The sequence below is a fragment of the Callorhinus ursinus genome, unplaced genomic scaffold (genome assembly GCF_003265705.2).
Source record: "Callorhinus ursinus isolate GAN/ISIS: 27379988/994484 unplaced genomic scaffold, GSC_fseal_2.0 scaffold15, whole genome shotgun sequence".
In the NCBI taxonomy this organism is placed as follows: Eukaryota; Metazoa; Chordata; class Mammalia; order Carnivora; family Otariidae; genus Callorhinus; species Callorhinus ursinus.
The window spans coordinates 8,188,407-8,211,150 of record NW_027397077.1 but is presented as its reverse complement, the minus strand read 5'-3'; the positions used below and the strand labels follow the sequence as shown (position 1 = coordinate 8,211,150).

Here is a 22,744-nt window from a genome sequence, read left to right as displayed (position 1 = left end):
AAAACTAGAAGCTCTAAAACAGCAGCGGAGTTGCCACAAGTAACAGAAGTATCAATTCTATTTGGGAATGATTGGGTGAGTAGAGCTCTAACACTACTGTGAAACATCAAAAGGATCCTCGATCAAATTCCAAGAACCTAGCAGAGCAAGAGAAGAAGACAGTACCTATGGAACATTTTTTTTTAACACTCTGAACTTCATAAGCAATAACTCATTTCAAATTTTTAAAAATTATGTCATCTGAGAATTGTATCAATATTCTTTTTTAAAAAACTCCAGTTACAGGGGCACAGGTCATGATCCCAGGGTCCTGGGACTGAGCCCCATGTCAGGCTCCCTGCTGATGAGCAGGGAGCCTGCATCTCCCTCTCCCCACCACCCTACTCATGCTTTCCCTTGCTATCTCTCTCTCAATAAATAAAATCTAAAAAAACAAAACAACAAAAAAACCCACTCCAGTTGCACAGCTGCACTATTCTGAGACAAATCACAATTAAAATTTTCGCCGCTTCTAAATAATAGTAAAGTCCGCTGAAGCATATTATTTTTTTTTAATAATTAAGAACCTACAAGGAAAACAGAATTCCAAAAAGCTAAGAGAAAAGACAATGTGTATATATCCATTATACCCACCAGCAGCATCTAAAATCCAATCTAAAACTGACAAGAGTTCTAGGGGGTACCTGAAAATATACTTCTGAGAACCCAAATGATAAAAAGCAAAAAGTGATGCAGATATCTGGGGACTCTAATGCCATCTTAAGAACCATGAGAGCCAAGAAAGGCAGTCTGATGGTGTACCCTTCCAGCACTATCTTCCATTATTTCTACTTATTCTACTTTATAGAAAGGAACTACAGAACCAGTTGGGGAGACTCCAACTGAATAAACTAGCAAACGATATCAAGAAAAAAAAAATAGGGGCACCTGGGTGGCTCAGTCGATTAAGCATCTGCCTTTAGCTCAGGTCATGATCCCAGGGTCCTGGGATCGAGCCCCGCATCAGGCTCCCTGCTCCGCGGGAAGTTTGCTTCTCCCTTTCCCACTCCCCCTACTTATGTCCCTCTCTCGCTGTCTCTCTGTCAAATAAATAAAATCTTTAAAAGAAAAGAAAATGGTAATTTCCCTGCCAGAGGTGAAGTGGAAATGGGGCGGAGACTCCTAGACAGTATAAATGAGGGAAAACTGATCCCTGAACCATATGACATCTGGTAGGATGAATGAGAACTGAAGACAGTACAGCAAAGAAAGAGAATCCACGTTTATTCTTCTTGAATCTGGAGAAAAGCAGTAGCACATTTTCCTAGGCTCCTTCAGATGCAAGCAGTGATAATCTAGTGCCATGTTCAGTCCTACCAAGGTGGTTTGTTATAAACAGACAAATCTTTATTCCTCAGTCAATAGGAAGCTTACAAACAACTAAATCCTGTGCCATTAAAGGCTGGAATTAACTGAGAAGCCCTGTGGCTGGCCAGATGACCTGATATTAGACTGAAGATGAAAAAAATCAATGCCACTTCAATAAGCTGGGGGCAAGGGAAGGGGTGAGCCAAACAGGAATCCAGAGGGGCGTCTACCAGCTATGGAGGTGCAGTTCTCTCCCATTAGGAGCAATCTGCAGTCACTGGAAGTGGCCGGGAGGCAGAGCAGCACCACAGGAAATGCAATAAGCTTTCTGGAGTTGTGAGCCTATCATCTGAAAATCTCTCCCCACATAACCCCCTCATGTCCATACAAGCAGAATTGTAAATATAATTTCAGGAAACTCACAGTTACCCCATGCCTGCCTGTGGCCACCTAATGAATTCATGACCCTAGACCACAAAGTCTTGCCACAAGGACTCTGCCACTGACTCCTCCATGACTTGGGCAAGAATGCTCCACTCTCAAATCTTTAGATCTGCATCTGCACATCTGTCAAAGACGAGTTAAATGCTATCTAAAGTGAGATCTATGTAGAGGGACAACAATCCATTTCTTGAGGAATAGCATATGAGTTAATTGTTGCTGTGTTCCCAGTCTCTGCCTTCTCACAACTGACGATCTAAGAAATCCAACTGGAAACACCATGCTCTCCCATCAAAAAACCCAGGAGAAGAAAAGATATGGCAACCTATGTCACTCACTAGAGCCACTCACCATCCAGTAGGTCTTCCGTGTCATCCCTGCCGTGCTCCTCCACTGCCACTTCCTCCTCCTCCTCTTCCGCATCCTCCAGCTCCACGTCCGGGTCCAGGTCTGGATCGCTCCCTGAGGCGGATTCGTCTGACATGGCTCCCAGAGGTCCTCAGTGGGCATTACCGACTCATGATCCACTGCAGGGGTCCTGGAAGGAGGACGAGAGGCATCAGAATCACCAAGCACTTCACTTAGGAACATGAATCTTTCAAAGAGAAAATGCCACAGATGAATGCCCTGGAGGGGCAAACTAACCATACCCAAATTTCAACCTTCCTCACAAGTGCACTGACCCTGACATATGTTTTGGTGACTGCCCAGCTCAAGCTTCTCTTCGCTGCTTGGACAAGAAAATATCTTAAAGTGACCAAACACACTCTTATACCTCAGAATTCCCACTTGTTCATTCCTTCAATTTTCTTCTCTATATCTCTATATATCCATACATATACACATTAAGGATATATAATCACAGACACTACCACTAGGCTTTGGGAACGCAGTAGGAAGCACAACAAAGCATGTTGGGGAGCTGGTGCATGCCAGAAGGAGATCAGGGAGAAGTTCTCACTGAGCAGAGGCCAGAGGGCAGAGGGAGCCACACAGACATCTGGAGGAAGTGTGTTTCAGGCATAGTGAGCAGCAAGGACAGAGTCCTGGAGTGAGAGTAAATGGGAGTGCCCAGGGAATAGGGAGTGGGTCCTGCCTGGAGCTGCCTTAGAGCACAACCTGGAAGATAGCGTACTCTCCAATCACCTGAACAGACGGCTTCCAGCAGGCACCACACTGCCACTTCTCCCAAGTATGTGGGGAGCCTCACACTCCCCACGACTCAGAATGCCCGTGACCATCTCTGCTCTCAGGCTCTGCCCTACCTCTTAGCCCAGTTCCAGCTCCATATCTTTTTTTTTTTTTAAGATTTTATTTATTTATTTGACAGAGAGAGACACAGTGAGAGGGAACACAAGCAGGGGGAGTGGGAGAGGGAGAAGCAGGCTTCCCGCTGAGCAGGGAGCCTGATGCGGGGCTCGATCCCAGGATCCTGGGACCATGACCTGAGCCGAAGGCAGCCGCTTAACAACTGAGCGACTGAGGCGCCCCTCCAGCTCCATTTCTTCCAAGAAGTCTTGGTCAACTGCCCCAGTCTTCTGGGGTCATATTCCCTCTTCTGAACTCCAGTAGCCATGTTTGACCATGCTGACCTTCACTGAAGCCTTCCATATGCGCTACCTGGCAAAGCGGTTTGCCTTCTGTGGTTTCTCACTTCCAGACCAGACAGTAAATCCCTAAGGGCAGGGAATTAGGTGGGAACTGTTTCTTTGTATCCTGGAGCTGGAAGCATGTCCTATTCAGATAATTCATTCATTCACATTTACTCCCTTGTTTGTCAACTTGCTCTATTATGTCTACAATATGCCAGGTACTGCGCACATGTCTGTCTGTCTGTCTCTTTCTCTCTTGCTTGCTCTACTTTACTATAGCTATAAAGATCACTTCTTCTTGAGGGAGGAAAAAAGATAATTAGAAAGCTAGATAAACTACTTTGTGATAAAGCAAACATTAGCAAAATGTTAACATAAAGATTCACTGACCAATTCTATCAATTTTTCTATATATTTCAAATTTTTCGTAATAAAATGTGGGGGAGGAACACAAAATAAATAATCTTTTCTAAGGCAAACTGCTACAGACAACCACATCCACAATCAGGTTATCCTAAAATTCCTCCCATTTCCCAAAATAAAAACCAAAACACAAGTCTCTAATTATTCAACATAAAAACTATTCCAGAACTGAAATCTCTTATTAAGGTCCAGACACAATTTGAAACAGAACTTTTATGTTCTCCTAAAAAGAAACAGAAACAAAATGAAATAAACAGAATCCTCTAGAGTTCTGGAAAACTAGAATTTAAGACTGTCTAGTTAACAACCATAGGAATTACGAGTGTGTGTGTCCTGATGGGTCAGGTACTAGCCTCTCAAGGCAATGAAAGCAAAAAACAGCTGTAAAAATGATTTAGTAATAAAATTTAAATTTTTGCATTAATAACACACTTCCAAAAACACCTACAAAGGGTGTTAAGACACAGGGAAGAAAGGTGTTCCACAAATACAAATTAATATAACTAATGCTGAACTTTCATTCACTGAGTGACAAAGCTGATTCCAAATTTCTGAGGGAATAACCATCCTATGTCTTTAAGTTCATTAGGTTTTAGAAAGGAAGCAATAAATCAATTAGATGTCATCAGCTTTGCAAGTGAAATTTATTCTGCATATGAGTATGATGATAATTCAACAGCAGCTACTCTGTGTGCGGAAGTCAATATTTGTAATCAGCATAAACCCTCTGGTTCATCCTAGACTTCTTGAGGTAAGTGTTTTTGCTTACACTGTGTTTGGCTGATTATGGAGTGGCTTTTAGAGGACAATTTTTAATTAGCAAGTACCCTTAGGTAATCTGAATGTCTGTCATTTTAGAGAAGAAATTGTGTGGTAGTGGAAGGATGACAATCACTTGGAGGTAAACAGTAACAAGGAGAAGCCTCCTGTAAACCCCCAGTTAATGAACATCTTCAAAACAACCTCAGCCCCAAGCTCCTGACAGATAGAAGCAAACAGCAATTAAACATCAACAATCACACATACTATTATAATATGAGACACTGGTCCAGGCCCCTACTCAAAACACTTTAAAAACAGGACACTTTAAAATAGTACCCAGGTGATCAGATGCCCCAAACAGAAAATAAACTGGAAAGTGATGGATTTAAGTCCTACCAAATTTGGTTATTCTCTTTCCCTACCTTCCATGAGCCACTAAATTTCTTTACAGAGATGACACAATGAATTCTTTTCTCTGCTCTTCAGAATCATACCAACTACTTAAGGGGCAGGTTTTGCTGTTACGGATCTCCTTCAAAAAAGCAACAAAGGGAAACTGGCAGGAGAAAAGCTGATCTTGGCGGGCAGCAGCACAGTCAATTACATTTTGTCTCTACAGGGCTCCACCCACACATATAAACACTTCCAAGTGGGCACAGCCTTTCAAACACAGGGAAGGCAGCCCTGATTCAAGAAATTAGCTCTCAGTAGAACTGTTAGGCAGACATGAGGAAAAAAGCTGATAAGGAAAAAAATGCATCTCCCTCATTTGCTCCCCAACTCACGTGAAACTGTCTCAAACTCCGGGGAAGAGGAACTCTAGCAGAGATTATGGGTGTGCTGTGCCTTAATGAGGACCTGTATTCTTACAAAGCAAATTCTGGGAATCAAATTCTATTTTAATGAAACTAGAGAACGAGCTATTTTAAAAAGCTCTAAAAAGAACCACTCTGAAAAGTAAATATTCAATCCCTAAGTAATATGTTAATGTCTACAGTTTAATATGTTGGGTTTGCTAAAAGAGGCTATAATTATGAAGAAACCCACAGCCAATCCCACTCCAGTCCTTTACAGCAATCTTGAGAGTGAAGGAAAAGGTTCCTCTGCCCTGCTAAGTTCAAAAACATCAATACCTGTCTACAGAGCAGTGCCTGGCCAAGAATCAGTGAAATTAAACACGCAGACACAGCCCTAAGACACACCTCTGGGGAGGAGAATACACAGAAGAGAAAAACACAAAGACACACACAAACTAGCAAAGCTTTTGTTCACAAAGCAGACCATGCTTGGAGAGTCCACACTGAAATCGTAAAACTGTGGCACACACTTCCTCACCACTGCAGGGCAGCCCGTGCAATTTCAGAGATGTCTTTCTGGTCCTTGGCAGCATCCTGATGCTGTGTTTGATATAAAAGAAACCATTCCAAACTGCCATGTCCTCATTAATTTTGGTGACCTTGAGTTGTATTAAATTTCCTCAAATTATCTCAAAGCAATTCCACAGCGAGTGCCATGCACACTTCATTTTCCATTAAGAGTACAAACAAAACCATGCATTTATGCTAATTTACGGGGGGGGGGGCTTAAGAGCATGAAAACATTCAGTCTAAAAACTTTAGGCAACACTTCTTCAAAGAAGTGCATTAGTCAAGCAATTTATATAATTCAAAGACGTAAGGGAAAAAAAAGAATTCAGTCCATTTCCAGTACTCAAAGGGTATCAACAGGATTCTTCCAGCCTGCTGAAAGATCCACTATGGATCTCTGAAGTTATTTCAAAACACCTTTCCTGGGCAAGACAAAAACCCGATGCATACATGTAGTCCAAATGCCTTTTGATTATCTTTCAGTTACTTAAAAACGCATTTAATACATACAAAGCAGCCACAAAGCTAGGAAGTGACACAGCTCAATATATTTTATTTGGAAATCTAAGGAGACTTTCAGCAATATGGAGCTTCATTAAGACAAAGTAAGGAAGAGGGAAACAAAACATTCAGGACTCCAAGGCGCAGGGCCACAGGAGACAACTCTCTCTAAAAGGCAATGCAGTGGAGCCAGGTCCAGGGACTCAGCACCAAGCACAACAGAGGCACTGGAGCCATGTTTACAGAAATCAGTCAAGAAACCTAAATTCTAGCCATAGCTCCATGGGAAACTGGCTGCATGACCTTGGTCAAATCAGTTCTCCCTCAGCTTCCATTATCCCTCTTATACTAGCCAGGAGAGAGACAGACCAGAATTTGTCTTCAAGAACCCTTCCAGATTCTGTGACAGCAGTTCCCACAGGGTGGTCCAGGGACCCCTGGGATCCTGAAGACCCTTTCAAGGGAGCCACAAAGTCAAATCACACATGGGTTAAAGAGCCATTCAAAGTGTAAGACAGACCAGTGGATTTTAATGTAACAGAATACAAAAAGTTCCTTGATATAGTTTCAAATTCCATATTACAATTAACCTTGAAGAAACTACCACATGTCAGAGTTTTGGTATAGTATCAAAGAATACCCACAATTATCTGAAAAGGCTGCTAAAACTAACTTCCCTTTTCCAACTACGTTCTTCCTCTACTTTAACAATACAGTAAGTCAACAAAAAAATAAGTCACAACATGCAGAAGCAGATCTGAGAATCTATCTCTATTCAATCAGACATTTTCAAACTTTCAAATGTGTAAAATAATTCTACTCTTCTAATTTTTTTGTTTTGGAAAATATAGTCATTTTTCATTAAAAAATATGTTAATAAATCATGAGTTTATTATTTTTTAAAGAAATTGATATTTTTAAATTTCTAATACAGTGAATATTGACCATTATAACCCATATGAACAAAAGCTTTTTGGGATCTTCAGTAATTTTTAAAGTATAAGAGGATTTAAGACCAAAAAGTTTGAGATCTATGGTCTTAGAGTCCTTATTTTCAGGTATCACAAAGAAAAACTAGCATTTAAAAAAAAATGTAGGGGTGCCTGTGTGGATCAGTCGTTAAGCGTCTGCCTTCCGCTCAGGTCCTGGAATCGAGCCCCACATCGGGCTCCCTGCGCGGCAGGAAGCCTGCTTCTCCCTCTTCCACTCCCCCTGCTTGTGTTCCCTCTCTCGTTGTGTCTCTGTCAAATAAATAAATAAAATCTTAAAAAAAAGAAAAAATAAAAAAATTTTTTAAAATGTAAGATAGGACCACATTACATAAACATAAAATATCTAAACAGTTCCATGCTATATTCAATTAAAAAGTACAAGATTACTCTATTAATGATATACACAGATTCTTTTATAAATGTAACCATCAAGGGCAAACTTTCTCAGTGACTGAAGTTAGTATTACATTTGCAAAGTGAAATTTTTACTTTTATTACTGAATCTTTGCTATCCACATGCCCTTTAAAATGGCCAAAGGCTGAGGTTCCTTGTGTTTGCCCCCAAAGCTCCCCTGACTTAGGTCCTTCACCCAAGAGGTGACTGAGCAGCATATCCCTGCAGGGTCAGTCCCAGGCATCTTGAATAAGTAGGAATAAAACTCTAAAAGGCCACTGCTGAGGGAAGCAATTAAAGACTCATTTCATTCTCCATGGAGTCAGCTGGAAAAAAAGGGGGAGGGAGGGTGACAAACAACTGAGTGGGGTGGATATGAGCTAAAGCACGGGCAACAGCTTTGGCTGCGAGAAGGCTAGGTGACATAGCCACTGCTGCCCAGAGGGACCTTGGCTCTGAAAAATTCTCTCCTTCTCTCTCTCTTTTTTTTAAAGATTTTATTTATTTATTTATTTGACAGAGAGAGTGAGAGAGAGTGAACACAAGCATGGGGAGTGGGAGAGGGAGAAGCAGGCTTCCTGCCGAGCAGGGAGTCTGATGCAGGGCTCCATCCCAGGATCCTGGGATCATGACCTGAGCCAAGAGCAAGACGCTTAACGACTGAACCACCCAGAAGCCCCTCTCCCTCGCTCTCAATCCACACACACACACACACACACACACACTCGCATGTGCACACCACATGAACATTTTAAACCATCAGTATAATGTGAGGGTGATTAAAAAAGAAAGAAAGAAAAAGAAAGTAAGGTCCCAGGATCTCTGAATACTGAGGATGAGGCAAGAGTAAAAGCAATCTTGGCTAAATGTGTTACCCTTCAACTTGTGAGCCCTGTATCTCTTTCCACCCAGCTCTCAATTCTTAAAGTGGAGATGATGGAGATAAGGGCCTACTTTCCCTAGGTTTCCTGAACCCCACACCAGCCCTGAGTCCAGATCAGCCTAAAAATAGGCCAGGTTTATCTACTAGATGGTAAGACTGAAGAGGCTCAGAGAGAAGACAAACCATGGTTGGCGTCCCATCCCTCCAACTCCCACTACAACCACCTCCACTCCCCCCTCACCAGTCTCTTCCCAAAGCCTGAGCCCTCTGACGCTCCTCCCTTCTCCTAGGAGTTCTATCACTGAACCATAGAGCTCACACTGGATGCCTACAAACCCAGACAAACACAAGCTGAGCAGAGAGGGGGTGGTTTGTCCTTCACAGCCCTGCAAACATTCAGACAAACTTTGGTGAAGACTTCTCTGTATCTAGTCAACTTATCCACTAGACACAATCCTGAAAAGCTCTGTGCCAGTAGCATTTTGACAAATCAAAGCTTTTAAAAATGACTACAACAAGAACTCTACATAAATCCTTCTATAATGCAAACAATAACCACAATTTTCTGAGTTGATATTGATCACTTTAGATTCTCAATTGTCATTCATTTTAAAACAACTATAACTACATGGTATACAGATTGCATACTATGGTTCTTCCTAAATTGGCATCAACTGCAAATGAAAGTTTTAATGGATGACTACTATTCTGTGACATATACTCATATTTTCAAAATATTCTACAGGAAAAATTTAATATACTAACATCATTGTATTTACATGGTTACTCAAGTTTTTCACTTTGGCTTTGCCAAGTGACTTGGGCACTCTGTGTGATTAGCTCCTTAAAGACACAGGTAAACTCTTCTTCATATCTTTTTTTTTTTTTAAGTAGGCTTCACATTCAACGTGGGGCTCGAACTCAGCACCTTGAGATCAAGAGTTGCATGCTCTACCAACAAAGCCAGCCAGGAGCCCCAACATAGGTAAACTCTTCTGGCTCAACTTCTCATAGTTCTAAAATAAATGGTAATGCTAGCCAGGTGCAGACCCCTATGGTGCCCATGATACAAAATAAAAATATATTTGGTCTTTTCCCCTGGTTCCTGGCAGAGCTCCCAAAACCCTTGGAATTTTCTGAGTGACAGGAGTGTCTTTTGTTGTTTTCATTGAGCCCCCTTTTGATCACACCTGAATTTGTGCCAATGAAGTGACTTAGGGTGGGGCCCCCAGATCGCCTCAGGACATCCCAGGTGACTCAGTCGTTGAGCCTCCAACTCTTGATTTCAGCTCAGGTCATGAGACTAAGCCCGGCATCAAGCTCCCCATGCAGGGGGGAAGTGTGCTTCCCCTCTCTCTCCCTCTGCCCCTCACCCCAGTCATGTGCGTGTGCATGTACTCTCTCTCTTTCAAATAAATAAATCTTTAAAAAAATGTCTTTAGGAAATACACAATGAAGTATTTAGAGGTAAAAATAAATAAAAAACTTTCTAAAAGACAGTTTAACAAAAGAATAAAATCATCCATTCCTAGTTCTCCAAAGATTTAAACACTTAACAAGTACAAAACATCTTATTTCAAAGTACAGATTTGAAAGATTACCTAGCTGAATATTCTCTACAGTTAATTAGTAACAAATTAGTATGAAATTTCCTTTCCTTTAAACACAAAATGTAGGGTTAAAAAGGCTAATTAAGCCTCCCAGCATCCCTATGCGCAGACAGGATGTCCTCTTGGTAGGGGATAGGCCTCTCTCCCTCTTCCCCTGAGCCCAGCAGGAACTGGAATCATCTCTGAGGCAAGTCTCACCTGGGTTCCCTCTAGAAGGCTCTAGGTCTAGTCAATGTCATAAACAAACAGCACCCTACAGGCAGGTAGAAATTGGACTCACCAGCTCACCCTCCCTCTTTGTATAGATGTGGCCCAATTCTGAACGGTCTTCTAAGGAGACTTATGTAATCTATCTAGAGTACGTGTTTCACTATTATTTATGACCAAGGTTATTCAACCTGTGCCCAGTTCTTAGGCTCCTATACACACACACACACACACACGTGCACACACATGCATGTGCACAAGCACCTCAGCATTACAGAAGTAAGTAGCTTAAGATTCATACCACTGAACCACTTACTTAAGTACACTTGCCCTGTGTCTCTCTCTGGTCTAACACTGGACATGAATATTGACGAAAACAGTGACATCTGAAGATTAGCAAAAATAAGTGGGAAAAAGAATGTGCACTTGACCTAAAGCCAATATAGTGAAGTAGAAAAAAATCTGCTTCTTTCAAACTAATACTCCTATATCTTTTCTGGGGAAAAAGCATATGAAGTCTGGACAAAACTCAGGCTATTGATTTTGCAAGTAAGAAGAGGATGCAAAGGAAAACCTCATCTCTGTAAACAGAAAATAATGGATGTTGACCCTTGGGAAGAAGAGCCATCTCTCAAAGAATGGACCATGGCTTGTGTGGATGCACACAACAAACCGGTTATCTCTCATCACTCTTCAGATAAAGATGCTTACTCCATGGAGGCAAGGCCATTAACTCCGTTACACCATATAGGAGGTAGAGACCAAAATAATTCACACAAGAATCTTAGGGGGCGCCTGGGTGGCTCAGTTGGTTGAGCGACTGCCTTCGGCTCAGGTCATGATCCTGGAGTCCCGGGATCGAGTCCCACATCGGGCTCCCTGCTAGGCAGGGAGTCTGCTTCTCCCTCTGACCCTCTTCCCTCTCGTGCTCTCTCTCTCATTCTCTCTCTCTCAAAAAATAAATAAAATCTTAAAAAAAAAAAAAAAAAAAGAATCTTAGGGCCATGATACTGTCTTGGTAGAGGAGACAAAGGTCACAGACTGAGATGAACAAAAAGTTTGAGGAAATAATTTAAAGAAAAAAGTAGCTGACGGTTATTCTGTAGAAAGAATGGTCAAAGGAAAAGACAGAAAGGTTAGCGATTAATTAGTCCAAAGCGTGGGTATGATATAATAAAGACACTATGCCAGGCATTGTGGGAGTGATACAAATACATGTCTCAAAGAATGATGCAGAGCAAGAAGCCGTAAGACTGACTGACTCCAAAACAGAAAGAATCAAGAACAATGTCATTTTGGGACACCAAAGTCGTCTGTAATTTGAGTAAATAACAAATACCAAGTCAAATCTAATCATAATTTAAAATGTTATCCCTAATACAAAAATGAAAAATGACATTTTTGTCCCACCAAGAAATTTACAATGCATTATTTCCCCTAATTACACTAAACATTTGCCCTAAATACATTCACATTCCTTACTTGATCCCTGGTGCCCAAGATACTCATTTACCCTAGTGCAGTTAAGGGTACAGTCTAGGCCTGTGTGGTTTCTCTCTAACCAGTGAGGTTGCCCCGGAATTAAACCACAAGCCTCTGTCACATCAGCACTTACTATGCCAACCTACAACTGTTGGCAACCACCATCCAAGAATAATCTAGTTGACTAAGAGTGAAGAATAAAAGTGGAACACCTAGAGACAACTGCCAAATCTCAAGGAAAGAGACTCCAGGCCTGTGTTTGGGCAAGATTAAGGAAGTTCCAATCTTTTGATCATTTAGTCAACAAGAAGTTATTACTCATTCTTGTAGCTTGTTCTCAAGTAGACACTGCCCCAGCACCATGGCCAAAATAAAAATGTACAAAAAATAGAAAGGAAGTAAGTGATAGAAAAAGGACAGGATGTGGAGTTAATCCTTCCTCCTGCCCACCACAGCATGCAAGAATGCGTGCAACTCACTGTTACATCACAGTGAAGCTGAACGAAAGACCCAGCTAAGTCGATGGCGGCATCGGCAGAAATGCAGGGCTAGAGGCTGCTACTCAGCCAAGCTAATCGAAAAACTACTGAACTACTACCATCACAGGTAGTTCCAGAATCTCCTAATCATCTCTCCCATTAACTAAAGATTAAAAAAAAAACAACAGTGGCTTCCATAACAAATAATTCTGACAAGTGGGCCTCTTCACATTCCAAATGTCCCATTTTAAAGTAGTGCTGCTCTTAATGAAGTTATCATTATTTTTGCACTAATTTGGATATGACACACTAGGCAGGCCTCTACACATATGTATATACATATATATATTTTTTAAAGACCTATTTGTTTGAGAGAGGTAAAGAGAGAGAGAGTGTGTGTGTGCATGTGCGAGTAGGAGGGGCAGAGAGAGAGAGGGAGAGAATCTCAAGCAGACTCCAGGCTGAGCTTGGAAGCAATGCAGGGCTGGATCTCATGACCCTGAGATCATGACCTGAGCAGAAGTCAAGAGTCGAACACTTAACTGACTGAGCCACCCAGGTGCCCCATGTATATTTTGGACTTGATATTAGTATTACACAAACTGTACTTTACTCTTTACAATAAAGTATTGAAATTATAAGAATAATTACATATTTTGAGCTTGGTCAGACTTCTAAAAACTTCTAACTACTAACATAAAAGTATGGAAAGAACCTGTGCCATTTTACAAATGCCTTTAGTGCTGTGGTTATCTTGATCAAGAACTATGAAATACATTCCATTTCAAACTTTATAATTAGTAAAAACCAAGATTTAGTGTGCTATTTTATAGCATCCCTATTGATCACACTTTTGCCCCAAAGCCTATAAAATTATCTGCAAAAGAAATTATTAACTGAGAGTGAGTACTTGAATACTAGGTAGACAAGAGTCATGAAGGTAGGACAGCACCAGAAGATGATGCCAGGTTAACAGTTCTAGAGCTTTCTAGTAGAAACCAACAAGGTAGCACCACGATGACCAAGGTCCATCTAACAATTTGGACAATGGCTTCCAGCTTGGCGCCTTGGCAGACAGGAGATCTTGCAAATTCTCCCACTGCAAAACACCTAGAAACATGAATAAAATTATATACAATACACATCCATTTTAAATGCACAGCTATTTTCACAAAAAAAGTAACAGAACAGACCAAGGACCAAGAATGAAAGGCAAACTGAAAATACAGACAAATACTCCTGAGAGCTGACACTACGGCAGGCAGAAGAGGGTGCCAAACTTGTGGGTGGGTGGAGGTCAGATAAGAAACAATGCCCTGTGATTCAAAGAAACTAAAAAGGAAAGACTACAATCTCTACATAAAGACAGGAACTTAAAGAGCTATATTCTCAGGAAAGAGTGGTGTAGAAAAAAAATCTAACCACCAATACAGAAGACAACATAAAAGCTTATGTCAACCTAGTTTGGAGGAGGGGAAAAAAAGTATCCAATCTACAAGGTCCAAGAAATTAATCAAACTAAAGTGGGGCGCCTGGGTGGCTCGGTCGTTAAGCGTCTGCCTTTGGCTCAGGTCATGATCCCAGGGTCCTGTAATCGAGCCCCGCATCGGGCTTCCTGCTTGGCGGGAGGCCTGCTTCTCCCTCTCCCACTCTCCCTGCTTGTGTTCCCTCTCTTGCTGTGTCTCTCTCTGTCAAATAAATAAATAAAATCTTAAAAAAAAAAAACAAAAAAAAACTAAAGTGGTCCAGTGGCACCTGGGTGGCTCAGTTAAGCGTCCAACTCTTGATCTCAGCTCAGGTCTTGACCTCAGGGTCATGAGTTCAAGCCCTGCACTGGGCTCCACACTGGGCATAGAGCCTACTTTAAAAAAGCGGGGGGAGGGGTGCCTGGGTGGCATAATCAGTTAGGCGTCCAACTCTTGGTTTCAGCTCAGGTGGTGATCTCAGGGTCATGAGATCGAGCCCCACTCTGCTGAGTGCGGAGCCTGCTTGGGACTCTCTCTCCCTCTTCCTCAGCCCCTCCCCGCCTCAAATAAATAAATAAATAAATCTAAAAAAAAAAAACTAAAAAACTAAACTGATCCTAGGCAAGTGATACACACTAGTCACCTAGAAGTAAATATAAAACATCTCTGGGACATACCTCTACTTAGGCCACATAAGAGTCACAGATAAAGCCTTATTGAAGATGAGCTCACAATCCAAAAGTACAAACACATGAGCAACAATCAAACAAAAGCAAGAGCCAACAGGGTAAGACTAAAACTAGTTTCCTAAAAACTTTTGATAATAAAACTACCAGATTAAAAGAGATAAACTATATACTCTCTGAAAAGAGGCAGAAAAAACTTTCATAAAATTTAAAACCCATTCATGATGACAAAAGCAAACAAACTCTTTGCAAACCAAATGAAAACTTCACTGGATAAAAGGAATCCACCTAAAGCCACCACAACACATTTAGTATGAGACACTAGGAGCATATGCTATAAATTCAGGAACGAGATATGGTTGCATGCTATCAATATTTCTATCAACATCAAATTGTTTGAGTTTTTTTTAAAGATTTATTTACTCTAGAGAGAGAAAGAATGAGCGCAAGCAGGGGAAGGGGCAGAGGGAGAGAATATCAAAGCAGGCTCCCACTGAGCACGGAGCCTGACACAGGGCTCAATCCCACCACCCATGAGATCAGGACTCTCAACCAACTGAGCCACCTAAGCACCCCCAAGTTGTTAGAGATTCTAACAAACAAACAAGACACACACACACAAAGCATAAAGATCAGAACAGAGAAAGAAAACTGTCAACAACAGAGGATCCTATTTATTCAACATAGAAAATCTACAGTTAAACTATTATTAGAAATACAGGAGAGCTTAGTAAGGCAGTTGGATGGAAGAACAATATAGAAAAATCTATCTTCTTTTTTAAGATTTTATTTTTATTTGAGAGAAAGAGAAAGGGCGTGCGTGAGCAGGGGGAGGGGGAGAGGGAGAGGGAGAGGGACAAGCAGACTCCATACTAAGCCCAGAGCCTGACACAGGGCTTGATCCGAGGCTCCAGGATTATGACCTGAAGCCAAAGGTATGCCCTTAACCGACTGGGCCACCCAGGCGCCCCAAATCTATCTTATTTCTATATGCATTCAATACCCATTTAGAAAGAAAGTATAACTTTAAAAATATTATTTAGAATAGCAACAGTAACTGTTATCTGGCAATAAATCTAGGGAAAGATATCTAAAACTTTTGTGGTAAAAAAGTATAATAACCTCACTTAACGAGACCTAAATAATCAGAAAGATGTGACATGTTCCAAGATGAAGACTTATTATGTCAATTCTCCCTAAAAACTCAATGCACTTCTAATCAAAATCCCAAGGCACAAAATGTATAAACTATAAAGGGAAAGATCAATAAATTTCACTACATCGAAAATGAAAATGTCTACGTAAGAAAATATCATAAACAAAGCCTGATAATCCATACTCTGGGGGATATCTGCAAGCATAGAACAAGTAAAAGGATTAGGATCCACAATATATGAGGAACTCTTAAAAACCAGTAAGAAGATAAAGAATAGGTAACTCTTAGAAGAGAAAACTCAAATGACAAAAAAACATTTCACACACATTAAAGTTTTTGCCACAGTCCAACAGTACAAAGTGCTGGAGAAGCTACTAAGTAAGGGTTTTTACAGACAACTGGTGGGAGTGCAAACTGATACTTTGAATAATTGGAAATACCTAGCAAGGTTAAAGATACCCAGCACTATGATTTATAAATTTTGCTCCTAGGAAAATTCTAGAACAGATATACAAGGGAATTTTGAATCTATGTTGTATCATTGTAAGGACTGGTGAAAAAAAAAGCAATCTAAGTACTCATTAATAAGAAAATGCACAAATCGGGGCACCTGGGTGGCTCAGTCAGTTAAGCATCTGCCTTCGGCTCAGGTCATGATCCCAGGGTCCTGGGATCGAGCCCCACATCAGACTCCCTGCTCAGCGGGGAGCCTGCTTCTCCCTCTCCTGTTTCCCCTGCTTGTGCTCTCTCTCTGTGTCAAATAAATAAATAAAATCTTTAAAAAAAATGCACAATTATATATAGCCCTCTCATCCAATGGAATATTATACAACTTGAAATAAATGAACTAGAATATAACATAAATCAATATGGATAAACTTCAATGACATAATATTAAGTGAAAAAGAAAATTACAGAAAGATAAATACATGATAATAACCACTTATATAAAGTTTTTAAAATATACAAAACAACACTCAATGTTGTAAAGAAACATACATGCAGTAAAAGAAGGAAAACATGCATGGGAATAATATGTAATTCAGAATAGTGTTACTGCTGGGGTAAGGAAGTAAATGGGACTAAGAAGTTAAATATCTTCACTCTGGTTTGTTTTTTTAAGTATGAATATCTGAAGCAGGATTATGATATACTAAGATATGACAAAGCTGGAGGGTCATAAGCATTTGTTATATTATTTTGAATACTTTTCTATATGTTTGAAATAAATAAACAATAACCAACCACCACCCAAATAAATAAAAGTTCTGACAGGCAGCCACTCCTAAAAGTCATTTTTTGGCATTAAAAATTAGTTTAAAAAAAATCAGTTCCAGGGGCGCCTGGGTGGCTCAGTCAGTTGAGCAACTAACTGTTAGTTTTGGCTCGTCATGATCTCAGAGTCATGGGATCGAGCCCCAAGTTGGGCTCCATGCTCAGCGTGGAGTCTGCTTCTCCCTCTCCCTCTGCTCCTCCCCTCTCTCCTGCTTTCTAAAATATATAATAAACATAAAATATTTTTAAAAATCAGTTCCAGTTCTTATGATGGAAACTTGGATAAGTGTAGGTTCATCACATCATTTCAGCTCGTGACCCAACCCTAAATGACCTTTAATTACTTAGGACACATGCTTGTGGCAATCTGATCTGCTGAGCTTCCACAGGCATGCTATGTTTCACAAACTGTATCACTTATTAAAATTCTCACATTAGTTCTAACTAGATTGATATGTAATGATTTCTTTTAAGTAATAAGATCAACATTTGATGGACATAAACACGCTGTGAAAGAAGAACATACTTGCCGATTAAACAGAACAGCAGGCCCTGCTCTGCCTGTGCTAGACAGTGTCAGGTTGGGAGTGGCGGGGGGGCGGGTAACTACTCTTGGGGAAGGACAATCACCTGCCAAGGTACTACCTCAAAGCCTCCTTTCCTTAAAAACAAAACAACTGGGGCTCAGGGGTACTGGTGTTAAGCAACTCTACAGACAAAAGGCCTAATCTCAGTTAGAAAAGAATCAGAAGGACTGAAAGAGTTCAATACTTATACACATTCCTGAAGCACAATCCTGGCAACTTATGTTGGCTTCCCAGAGCATCTGAGACTGACAATTAGACTGAGTAGTGTACAAGGAGTGAAAAGGCCTCTCTGTTCTCACCTCTAGACACTGCCTTCAGAGGTCCCATACCTTCCACTATCATCAACAAAATGGGAAGAAATAAAGCTTCTCTCATTTGGATTTGTACAAAGGCATCAAACACATGATCCTCAAATGAAAAACGGTTTCTTAACAGCATCTTATTATAAACATATAAATAACAGGCACTACCAGCTCCTGCACAGCTGTAACTGCCCCATTTTAACTCTTTTTCCCCTATTAAAGTATCACATCTGGACTAGTTTCTTCAATAGGCTATCTCTGGTTTAGACAAGAAGTGTATATACATGCTGTATTGAATCCTAAGATATTAATTACCCTCTTCTTTAGAGGGTTAAAGAAAGGAAGATTCTGTGTTTATTTTTAAGATTTTATTTATTTGAGAGGGAGAGAGAGAGCGTGCGTGCAAGAGCAGGGGGAAAGGACACTATGGGATCATGACCTGAGTCACAGGCAGACGCTTAACCAACTGAGCCACCCAGGCGCCCCTTTATTTATTTTTATTTTAAGTAGGCTCCATGCCCAATCTGGGGCTTGAACTCAAGACCCTGAGATCAAGAGACATATGCTCATGCTCTACTGACTGAGCCAATCAGGCACCCAGGAAAGGAAGACTCCAAGAGCACCTCTTATACCTCATATGTAGTCCATTTCTAACTCCTTGCTCTGTTTACATTTGGTTAAGCGTCCTAGATAACAAATCTCACATCTTCAGTTACATATATGGAGGACTCCAAGTTTACTGTAATCTGCTAATTGTGGCCCACAGTAGGCATTTGTTTTCCTGTGTAAGGCAGAGACAAATTCCTTCCTTGCTTTGGAAAAGATACTCCTTGCCTATAGATTTCCTGGGTCCTTACCAAGCCCTGGCAGCAGCTTCAAACACTTCAGAAGACTGTTATCTATATAACACATTAACACCAGAGTAAAGACTCTAGAGCCAGCTGACTCAAAATCCTGAAAAACACATCAATAGCTGAATCAATTATTTAATTTTGCTTCCCAAAAGGTGTCTCCTCTAGGCTGCCTCTTAACTTGACAGGAAATACAGTGATCCTCCCCTTATCTGCAGATGGTCTTCCTTCTGACACATGGTCAGGTCAGTAGTAGCCTAACATTACGTCAACAGTGCCTACGTCATTAACCTCACTGCCTCTCATCACACAGGCATTTTATCATCTCACATCATTACACAAAGGGTGAGTACAATACAGTAAGGTATTTTGAGAGAAAGAGACCACATTCACATAATTACATCATTACACAAAGGGTGAGTACAATACAGTAAGGTATTTTGAGAGAAAGAGACCACATTCACATAATTTTTATTACAGTATATTGTGATAATTGTTCTATCATTTTTACTGTTAGTCTCTTACTGTGCCTAATTCATAAATTTAAACTTTATCATACGTATGTATGTATAAGAAAAAAACAGTACATATAGAGTTTGGTACTATCTGCAGCTTCAGGCATCCACTGGGGCTCTTCGAACATAGCCGCCACAGGTAAAGGTAATTGATTTTTAAGGAAGATTTGAAAATAGCCACAGCATATTTAGGGAATTAAGAGGAACATTAGTGAAAGGAAAGGGATTATGATCTGTGGAGGACAAGCCGATACTCTACCACCTAGTAACTAATCCTCCCACACCTGAGCCTTTTTCAGTGTCAGGGAAAGTCAATACTTTCATTATCTGCAGACTTAACAATCAGTTAAAACTCACTAAATGTACTACCAAATGCTTAGACATAGAAAAGAGTTAAAAGGGAATAACCCCAGGGCGCCTGGGTGGCTCAGTCGGTTAAACATCATCTGCCTTCGGCTCAGGTCATGATCCCAGGGTCCTGGGATCAAGCCCTGCATCAGGCTCCCTTTTCAGCCTGGAGCCTGCTTCTTCGTCTCCCTCTCCCCACCCCCCCACTTGTGATCTCTCTCTCTCTCTCTCTCTCTCTCTGTCAAATAAATAAATTTTTTTAAAAAAAGGAATAACCCCTTCTAAGCAAAATGGTAAAGCAAATACTATGCTATTACTACATTCTAACTGCTGACCCTTGTGATTTTTGATAAACACACTGGGGGAAGAGGGGCGTGGAGGCCATGACTTTACAAACCAAGAGGTTCTTTTACAAAAATGCACATTCTCTGGGGGCACCGGGGTGGCTCAGTAGGTTAAACATCTGAGTCTTGATTTTGGCTCAGGTCATGATTTCAGGGTCGTGAGGTCAACCCCCCCCGAACAGGATCTGCACTCTTGTCCCACCCTCTCCCTCTGCTCCTCCCCACGTGTGTACACACATGTGCATGCATGCACACACGTGTTCCCTTGCTCTCAAAATTTTTTTAAAATAACAAAAAATAAAATAAAATAAAATAAAATAAAATAAAATAAAATAAAATGCACATTCTCTGTACCCTGACATAGAGAGGCTCTGAGATCTTGGATCAGGCTGTTCTATGAAGCTTCAAAGAATGAACAGAAGTGATGACTGAGAAGCAGTACTTGGAAAGCTCAAACACCATATGAAACCAAAGCCATTACTTAAGGATACAGCCTCCTGGGGTACTAGTCAACAAAGAATACTGAGTAGCAGTAGAGGTTCACTCAGCTCGGTATTTAGCATACTGTAAGTTCAAAACATGGCCTGGGGAAAAAATTTACTGAAGAAATGTGAAGATGGAGTAAAAAACAGGAAACAGAGCCAGTTAAAAAGACAAAGGAAAGGCCAGACTTGAGAATCATTCAGGAGGTAAAATAAACAGCTAATGGAGTACTGTTCTTCAAGTCTTAATGAAAGAGTAAAAGACACAGGAGGCTTCTCTTCCAGGTTTCTCTAACCAGTGCCTAGGGTGCTGCTGTCACCTCCTCCTCAGACATCAGTCCAGGCTAGAGACCAGATGTCATGCATATCCCAGCTTTTACTATCAGCAATGTTGAAGAGGCAGTAGGTATATCACAGAGTGGTGTCTGAGAGACCCAGATTAAAGGCACCAGTTAACTGGAATAAATTACTTACCTTCTCATCTGGGGTAACAACATCTCCACATCAGGTGCAGTAAGGGTTCACACAGCATATGACCCAGCAACATAATAAGTACTTAATAACCTAGCACAATACAAACAAATCCTACATAGATGTGAAACTTATTTTACATTGTCTCTTATGAAAACACTAGTCTTTATTTTATTTTATTTTATTTGAGAGAGAATGAGCAGGGGGAAGGACAGAGGGAGAAGCAGATTCCCGGCTGATCAGGGAGCGGTATGTGGGGCTCAACCCCAGGACCCTGAGACCATGACCCGAGCTGACGGCAGCCGCTTAACTGACTGGGCCACTCAGGTGCCCCTGAAAACACTAATCTTATTGCAGCTCCAGCCCATTTGAAAATCCCAGTAGGTGAAACTGCCCAGTATACAGCACTATGTTGGTTCTCATACAGACAACCCATGTTCCACTTAGGGAGAGCCTGTTTTTCTTTCCAATATGTGTGTAACATCTTCCACCATAATATGTGCTATTTGGTTTCTAAACAAATAAAACTGCTTTTGGAGAGCTCATCTCTTTAGACAGCAGCTGGGATACTGTACAGTTTTACCCAAAAGTTAAGTAAAAAATTGGCCCCAAGCCCAGAAAATAGGCATTTCCATCCAGACAAAACTGGATAAACCAAGTCTACAAACAATGAGTGAATAAAACAGTAGGGGAGAGAAGAACACGGAACAGTGAGAATAACCTGCACCAAAAGGCCCGCTCACTGAAGAAGGGAACCAAACAGGGCTCTGGAATGTATTAGTTCAGATCTGGAGCCCTCAGGTGAGGCAAAAGGTACCAAGTGTAAGATACTGAAGTTACTAGATGAAAAATATCCAGGACAGAGATATTCTCCCTTTAAGCTAGAAATAAGATTTATGTAAGCAGTAAGAACCAAATGTTCTACCCACATGAAGATTCAAGATTCTTTATGAGAAGCTAGATAGCTTGAGAGACAACCTGGGAAAGGAAGAATATCAGCTGATTCAAAATTTAAACATATTAAATGTGAAAGAGTAACAGTTTCAACTTCAATAGGCTATTTTATTGATGCTGCTACTGTTTCACAGATATGATTTCTCGTAAGTCATGCATTGATTTTATACCTCACAAAGGCATTCTTTGCTACTTTCACTTATGGAATAATAGTATGAGAAGTGAGTCTTCAAGGGAGAAAAACTAGCCAAAATGCCCTTGACGTGGAATTGTAAGACGCTGCCATAGCACATGGTTTTGATTTAATTTTAATCGTAAAAAAAAGAAAAAAAATCAAGACTTCCTCTAAGCATCTCTAAAATGTTTTTAAAAACATTTAATCTGAAATACCCACTCTAGTGTCAATAGATGAAAAACAAGTCTAGCAGGGAACATCTGACAGATGAGACCAAGTCACAGGTCTCTCTGATGGAGGAATTTGGGCTGAGAGCACTGGTTGGGTCAATCGGGTAAATTCCAACTTGCCCTAACCAGAGCTTGCAAGATAGACCTGGTAAGGTTCATGAACAAATAAATCTACCAATACATAAAACAGATGGCTCTGTCAAAGAGGCTTCTAACCTTCAGAGGAAGTCTGAGAACATAGCAAATTTCAGGGGAAGAGCTTCAGGACCATTTTTACAATATAATTTTGTATAAAAAGCACCAAAAAAGCTTATTAATATTTAAATCCCCATTTAAAAAATAACACTCATGCAAGTACTTATATATGCACAGGAAACACACACACACACACACACACACACACACACACACACACACACACA

At 40.7% G+C, this 22,744-nt stretch overlaps 1 protein-coding gene across 5 annotated transcripts in view; it reads right to left on the bottom strand.

Annotated features, from left to right (window-relative positions):
* The window catches only part of RAD54L2 (RAD54 like 2), a 112,215-nt gene that overhangs the window by 69,590 nt on the left and 19,881 nt on the right, over positions 1–22,744 (bottom strand). For all 5 annotated transcript variants that reach the window (XM_025885382.2, XM_073901301.1, XM_025885381.2 and 2 more), the window contains one exon: positions 2,140–2,326. In XM_025885382.2, the coding sequence (XP_025741167.1) occupies positions 2,140–2,272 (133 nt within the window). In that variant the 5' untranslated portion in view covers positions 2,273–2,326. The remainder of the gene's footprint in view (positions 1–2,139; positions 2,327–22,744) is intronic.